Here is an 8363-nt window from a genome sequence, read left to right on the forward strand (position 1 = left end):
TTTTTCTTCCTTTTGGGTCTTTCACTGTCTCCTCCAAATACAGGGCAGAGAACATGCAGCAGGAATTCACACTACCTCCCAGGTGAGGATACTTGGGAAGCAGCCAAGGACAGGACCCTCTTGCCCAGGGAACCTGTATGCTACAACCAGCTCTCTGGGCTCTTGAGCAGCAGAATAGATTCTTTTTTCACGATTATGAAGGAGGAAGGAATAATCTGGAGGGGGTGGAGAAAGCTCATCGAAAAGACAGGCGTTGCCTTAAGTCTGGCAGCTGGGTAGCACATCCCAAAGTTTAGAAGAGGTGAGAGGACATTCCAAACAGCATGTGTTGCACGGGGAACAAAGACATCAGAGATCCTGGCGAAATGAGGTGCAGGAGAGGGAAGCTGGAGTGGCTGCGCCAGAGGGTTTTAGCAGCAAAGTGTTAACAGATTGGAAAGCACATGCATGTTATTGAAATCTGTTGTATAAGGAATAGTGAGGTACTGAAAGTGTTTCCAGTAGGGAAGAGACATGGTAAGGTTTGTGCTTTACGAATATTATTGTGGTAGCTGGGGAAACTAGTAAAGATGAGGGAGACAGGGAGACCAGAAAGATCATTGACCATTCATCCAGGGAGAGCTGATAAGGGCTGGCACTGAGGTGGTCAGCACAAAGAGGACGCTGGGGCTGAGAGATGTTTCTAAGGCAGGAGCTCCGTAGCTTAGTGATCCATGAGCATCCTACAGTGCCTAGTTTGTGAGGCTGGGGAGACGGGGAAACCACTGAATCAGGAAATGCATGAGAAGAAGGAATTTGGAAAGGTAGATAAGGAATTCAATTTTAAATACATTCAGTTTGAAGGACCTAGGAAATCCAAGTGAAGATACCCAGAAAAACATGATTCTGGAACTCAGAGGGGAAGTAGGACCTAGAATTGGGAAGATACGTAGATTTATGAGTCACTGCTGCTGGGGACACCACTGGAGAGCTTCAGTATGGATGGAAGAGTAGCAAGCACGCCTCTAAAATAAAAAGAAAGAGGAGACTATGAAGAAAATGGAAAAATAACACTCAGGGAGATAAAAATAGCACCAGGAGAGAACTTTGGGGTTTCAGGAAGCAAGTGTTCAACTATCTCATATAGTATAGGAAGATCAAATAGAACAAGAACTGAAAAGAGGCCACTGGATCTGGCGATTCGGATGAGACCCATGATTGCATTAGGAGTGTTTTCGACAGGATGGTGAGGATAGAAAGGCAAATGAATAGAAAGTAAAGGCATCTGTTCACTCATTTAATCAACAAATATTTATCAGGCACCTATTATATGTCAGGCACTGTTCTAAGCCTCGAAGATACAGCAGTAAACAAAGAAAGACCCTTGCACTCATGAAGTTGTATGCTAGCATTGTTTATACAACACTCTTTAAAGAACATTCATTAAGGATTTGGGAAGACAATATTTTGAGGGCAAAAGTGAAGTCAAGGGAAATATTTCTTACAGGCTGGTAAGGTTTGATCTTGTAGCTGAATCACTATAGGCAGAAAGGAGAGGTTGGAGGAGGAGATGAACGGTGGGAAGACAGAGTGATGGAGAGACAGAGAGAGACCAACAACACAACTCCTCCACAGGGCTGTGGAGCAGGTGTTCAGCTTTGGAAGGGTAAGGGGTCATCTATTCTTGCAAGAACGGAAATAATTTGACAGTTCACATCTGATGGCCTCCATTTTCCCCTGTAATTTGAGACAAGCTGAGAGCAGACTGAAGGAGATTTGAGACAATAATTTGAAGAACTGAAGCAGGAAATAGGAAAGAGCCAAAGGACACAAAGTCAACATTAATTTCCAAGCAGAGTTGTATCCAGTTAAGCAACAAAAGTATGTGACAAGGAACCAGCTTAACTCACCACACACACATTCATCCTCACTGAAGGCTGTATGGAGTCTTCCTGGGGCAGTAGACACATCTCCCCGCTGTCGTCATCCCCCAGCTTTTGGGACTAAAACAGTTATTTATGTGGAGATCAAATTCCAAGAGATCAAATACTTTATTTTCTTCTCAAAGAAAAGCAATGGTTGTCACTGAGAGTTTATTGGTCAAGTACTCAATTTCATTGCCTTTGGCATTTCTAATCACAGTGGAAAGCAGGCAGCCTACCCCTACCAGCTTTTGGTCCCCAATCCCACCCCACCCTACCCCATTTGATCTCACAGAAATACCAATGAGTTGCCTCACTCACTGCAGATTTTCAAATTCTCAGACATTTTTTTTCATGAGTGTTAGTGAACAAATTGACCTTCAAATCCAAAATTCAAAAAGCACAGAGGAAGGTCAGATGGATTTTCTACATTTGTTTGGTCTCCTCACCTCTTGGACCATATCAGAAAAGGCATCTTTACCCTTTTCCTGAGGACATTCATCCTGCATTCTCAATGGCACTGGAATAACCATAAACTTCAGGACGGTCTGACAGGACAGTATCCTGTGTCTATAAGTTTGTGTACTTCTTAACAGAAAGATTTTTTGGTTGGACACAGCTGTCATAACCCTGGGTGTATATTGCCACAGATTTCCAGTACTGCTGGTGGGAGGTTCTGCTTACCTGTTTAGATGGTCCTCCTCAGGTGTCTTTGCCAGGTTAGCACTCATCCAGAGGGCAGAATGAAGAAGCCTGGGCTCCTGATGACCAGGGGACATCTGATGACCAGGGAACCCATGTCAGCCCAGAAACCCATCTCTGATCTTGAATTTCTTTTTCATGTGGTACACAAATACAAATCAAAATGTGTTATCATTTTACATCGTTTCACTTTCAACCTATGTCCTTACATTTATGTCTGTAAACATCATCGAGTTGGATTTGAAAGAAATCCAAGCTGCCTTTTAGCTCTCTAGTTCTTAATATTTACCATAACTGCTGATATATTTGGGTTTATTTCTACTCTGTTATCTGGGGCCTTCCCATTACTCTGCTTCTTCTGCTTCTTTTTCCCAATCCACCTCCTTCCTGTCAGTTTTGGAAGGGACTTTCTAACTTTATATTTTCTTCCTTACCAATTTGAAAGCAATAGACTCTCCCTTTTTTCCATTAAAATTTTCACATTTGCATTTAACACATTTGAAATAAATCAGTATCGCTACCCTGCTCCAAAACTGTACAAGGAACTAGAATATTCTAAGTTTGATGATGCACTCTCATCTTGAAGTGTGACCAAACCTGAGACATTTTAAGTAAGTATTCATCTTAGGGTTTTCCAGGCTACTTTGTAGTAGAAATTCAAATATCATAAATATGTGGGAGATAAGAGATGTAGTGATGAAATCACAAGAGATAATATTTCCCCACTTACTCTCAGCCAAAGGATGCCCTGTTTACTTTGCAGACAGTCTGATTTCCCAACCTCCCACCCACCCCTATTCCGCCCCTCAAACCTTTCAATGAAGATGCAGCTTTCCACAGATCCTGGCTTTGGGCAAAGATTTCAGATCCAACTCAGGACCCGCGCAGAATGAATCCATGTACCTGTCTCCACCACAGAGTGCTCATTATTACACCATCTCTTGGTCAAGAAGATGGACAAATGCTCCCAGGGCAGCCTTCATCTATCACTCTGGTCACCAGCTCCCTCTCTGTTTAGAGATCCTGTGAATTTACTTATTTTGTTATGATAACCAAAGTATTTAAATGGGTCTATGCTTACTTTTTGAAGCATCGTGAGGCATGTTGTTGAGGGAGGTTTTACAGGGATATAAATACCTCAGCTCTGTCTTGGAAACTTGGCTGTGACATGTTCCATACTGTTTGCCAGAGCTTCCTCCAGGCTGGTGCTTCTCTCTCACTGTGAAGTTGGTTTAACAATGCACCCCTATTAGCTGCTTTCTCTCTGGAGGTACCTCCCAATTCCCCTGTAGGCTCCCTGTGCCCACCAAATACTGAAGGGCCCTTATTCTTATTTCAGGATCTGTCCTCTAAAATACCTGTTGGTGCCTGGCTCGTGAACCCCACTTTTTATTTCATCAAACAACACTATCCTGGGGAAAATGCATCTACTCAAACATTAACAAGAAGAAAAGCCAGTGTGTAAAGCTGTACTATGTAAAAATGCATAAGAATGGTATCAAAATATTTCAAAAGTTTAATAGTTCCCTATAAAGTGGGATTATGGGAGATTTCCCCCAATCTCTTTATACTTTCCAAAATTTTTATTATGACCATGTATCACTTGGTAAACAGAAACCCCCCTCCCACCCTCGAAAAATACCCAAATAAACCATAGTCCTATTTTATTAAATTGAGAGAGAGAAATGTCAAGGAAGCTCAAGCCTTCTCCCCAGACCTCATTTCAAAGTGAGGAATGCTTCCTCTCTACTGTGCCTGTTTTAGAAATCTGTTTTTTTCTGCTCTTTTTGTTCTGGCCTTGATTGGTCTTAGCCAGCATTTACGCGAGTCCCAACAGGCTCAGCGCAGGAGGTTTTATCACACAAATATGCTGTGTAAAACTGGCATCTCTTCAATGACTACTACATGATAAGCACTGTTCTAGGCAACGGAGAATCACTGTGAACAAAACAGACAAGCAGCCTTGTTATAATGGTGCTTAAAATTCAGTAAAAACACTTGAGCACCGCAGCTACTCAACAAATACCAGCCAGTAAGGTGGACCATTAGCATGTGCATGTGAAGAGTACAGAGTGGATTAGAGCGGAATCCTGCTTTACACACACGCCCCACACTCAAGGAGTGCCAGTTCTGAAGATAATACCCTGAGTTCTTATGTCCCGAGATCAGACTCACTAGGACCTGCCCTCTGCCAACTGACCTCCTGTGGAAGATGGAAGATTAGCTAACCAGGCCCAGCATGGGTCACTGCTGCCCACGTCTCACAGGCTCACGCAGGAAGAACTGGGAAGCACCTAGATGGGACTGTTAGCCAGAATTTGGTCTCGGGGACAGTCCCCAGCTGTGGCCAGTGCCATACGGCTGAACTGCAGGATGACCCCAGTGCAAGCATGCCCCTGCTGGATTCCCCCCAGAGCTCCTGCTCCCATCCCTCCCCTTGCTTGCTTCAGCCAACTTACAATGCAGCGTCTGTGAAGCGCAGGACTTCTTTAATGTGCAGAAGACTAAGACGACTAAGGTTAGGAGTTTGGCACAAGAGCAGCACTCCCAATGAGAGCATCATGGGCCAGTAATCACTTTTCTTTCTCAGTAGTAGATACAAATCTTAAATGTGCAGGAGCTGACACTGCTCACTGCAGTTCTTACTCAGGCTGTGGGTTGCAGGTCTTTGTGTGTTGTATGGGGATTGGGGTGAGAAGACGGAAACAATCCATCAACTGTTTCCATTTGAATTCCTCAAAGCAGCTGCTCTCCTACCACAGGTGGGCTGTGAGTGGGGAAAATGACAGCACTGGCCCCAATCCACTAGAGGTGTAATCAAAGCAGCCAATTTACTCTGTCACAGAAGGCAGTTGAGGAGGGAGGACGAGACCCTATGGTTTTACATGAACCACGGGACCTTCAAGCTTCCTCTGGAGCCTCCAACCAAGGGACAGGGGAGGGACCTGAGTGTACACCTCCACACACACCCCTATCTTACCATGGCAACTCTGCTTTTAACTGCTGTGGGTTCTGTAGTTCCAGGTTGGATCTAGTTTGGAAAAAAATGTTTAATACACACACACACACACACACACACACACACACACACGATTGCTACAATCTTTGTCAGCAAGGACACCCTAGGATTTCTTTTGTGACCAGTGTCAACCTTTGCATCACAGGGGTAAGTCAATCAAAAGATGGTTCGTTCAAATTCAAAGTTTTAATGGCTGTTAAATAATAAAAGGCAGGCTATTTGCACTACGTACATTCTATCCACTGATGGTACTGTGAGCTGGCCATGCACATTTTATTGCACATATAAACAGTGTACAAGGATCCTGAAAAAGTATTAGCTACACAAGGTCTGCGTTTAGAAGGGAAAAAGCCATTTTACAGAGTATTGAAGCCATTTATATTATACAGCCAACTTCAAGAAAATACTGAAAATCAACATGAAAAAAAAAACTTAAATTTTGAAAAAGAATCTTTCTCAAAATAAGGATTACAGAACTTCATGTTGCCATATATACATGTAAAAAAATATGTCAGGACCCTGCGTTCTGAATGCCCGTGAAGGTGCAGCAATCAAAATTCCTATTTCTATAATCAACCTTTGAATGTTACTTACACTGAATACGCTCTGTTCAAAATCTTTTTCTCTTTACATCATTATGCTATTTGACAAAACAGGTATTTGTGCAGTACAGGAACATATTAAAATATATTATAAGTTAAAGTGCACAGTACATTTGATAGGAAATAACTGTGAGCTGCCAATCCAAACCGCCGTTTTCAGTAACCCGTCCCCCTTGCCTCCAGCAGAGGTCAGTCACGGCAGTGGCTGACGTTAGACTGTGCTCAATGCACGCCGACTTCCTGTCTTCTCTTTCGTGTTCACCTTTATGTTTGTCTTACAAAGTGTGGCTGCTGCTGCTCTAAAACTTACAATGGCTTTTCCAGAGGTGAAGATGCAGTCAGCATTCACAAGACTGAAAGCTGACTGACCGGGTTATCTGTAACTGCAGGGTGAAGGCACGTGCATGTTAACTGCCTACAAATAGGCTGTTGTGTCTGGGAAGCCTTACGGGGAGTCTCTCAGACCAACCCGGGTCCTTTGCTGCCTCTCTTCTAGTCATCTTTTGTTTGAACTTGCTCCCTCCTAGGCCACTCAGCCTCACAAATGCCACTTACTTAACCTTCTCCTAAGCCCATCTTGGTGTTGCATGCTGCTGCCCCACCAATTTGCTGACTCACTTGTCTTTTCACACCATAGACCATGAATCTTGTAGTGTTTTATGGACTACTCTGAAAGCCACCAAGTGACGATAAAATGAGCATGTCTACATCTGAAAATCATTTCCTCATTTAAAACTGGTAGTTGTATGAAGTGCTGGTTTCCCGATCCAGGTCCTACGTGCCTTATGGAACTCTTGATTACTCTTAGTCAGAGCTGCCCTTAAAAACCTTTTTGGTTCAACAAAAAACTTTATCATCTCCACTTTCCAATACCACTTCCTTATTATCTACCTTTGGTGCTAGACTTTTTTAATTACCCAAGTTACAGTGCAAAATTACACTTCAAGACACATGATGCTAACTAACACTACTTCTTTGTGTTAAAATGTGAATGTTTTGTGTATAGCAAAATAAGTCTGAATCCAAAAAAATAATTGTTCACATTTTATATTCAAGTTTAATATGTTTTTTTTCCATCACAGCTATTTACAAATAACTTTGGGGTGCTCTCTTGATTTCAGTCAGTTTATTGTATCAGGGAACAACAGGGCTGCTGGAATGTAGGAAACTGGATGGAATGCAGAAATATAAATAAGATCAATGTTCTATAAACCAAAGTGTTAATAATGCCTCCCCAGAAAACAGTTCTTATGGAAGCACCTGTTTTTATGCTTAATTTTTTTTTCTGACTCATGTATACCAGAAAACATGGTTACTGAGACCTATAACTACTGCACACCAGAGGATAGAAAATAACTCAATATTTATAATATTAAAATAAAGTGTTTAACCACAAAAAAGCAGTAATAAAATAGTTTCCTAATTTACAATTTGCATCCAAAGGATGAATAACAACTCACTAATAAATAATATTTATATAAATATTTTATATGTCGAAAATAGTTTTTTTTAAAAGGCAATGGTCTCAAGAAATTTCTTGAAAAATTTGGTGGTGAAAAACCTGATTGAGTCCCCCCCTTCCCACTAAATACACAATGAGTTTGGTTTTAGTAAAACAAATGCATCTTGCTGTAAAACAGTTGTGCTTGGTGTTTTGGTAATGGCAGTGGGTGAGCGTGGAAAGGATGTGGGAGGTTGTAAAAGGCATTGAAGTGCTGTTCAGTTCTTTGTAACCACGTCCGTCACTGGCTTCAAGATAAATACCTGTCACATCTTAATGCTGGAGGTCAGTTTTGAAAGGTAGAGAATCTTCTTTTATGTCCTCCCTTAAATGCAACTAGAGTCATGGAACTGACAGGCAATGAGGGCAGGTGGGGAGAACAGGTGCTGAGAGCAGAGTTCAGGATCTCTGATGGGAGAAGGGTTTGAGTTGATCCAAAGCAGAGGAGTTGGTTTCATGTGAATAGAGCCTTCGTTACAGACACATCTAGCAATGCTTGGACAGTAATGCCCACTTTGACCAGGCCTTTCTCTTCAAGGATGTGATGGGGTAGACATAGTTTTTCCTAAAAGGAAGAACAAACATCAACTTTTAGATGACTGGAACATAATAATAAAATCTTGCAACACCACAGATGG

At 42.1% G+C, this 8363-nt stretch overlaps 1 protein-coding gene across 3 annotated transcripts in view; it reads right to left on the reverse strand.

The window, feature by feature from the left end:
* Window positions 1–5793: 5793 nt before the first annotated feature.
* LRCH1 (leucine rich repeats and calponin homology domain containing 1) overlaps window positions 5794–8363 on the reverse strand; it is a 202725-nt gene continuing 200155 nt past the window's right edge. For all 3 annotated transcript variants that reach the window (XM_019753555.2, XM_019753552.2, XM_019753554.2), the window contains one exon: window positions 5794–8290. In XM_019753555.2, the coding sequence (XP_019609114.1) occupies window positions 8180–8290 (111 nt within the window). In that variant the 3' untranslated portion in view covers window positions 5794–8179. The remainder of the gene's footprint in view (window positions 8291–8363) is intronic.

The sequence above is a fragment of the Rhinolophus sinicus genome, linkage group LG04 (genome assembly GCF_036562045.2).
Source record: "Rhinolophus sinicus isolate RSC01 linkage group LG04, ASM3656204v1, whole genome shotgun sequence".
Lineage (NCBI taxonomy): Eukaryota > Metazoa > Chordata > Mammalia > Chiroptera > Rhinolophidae > Rhinolophus > Rhinolophus sinicus.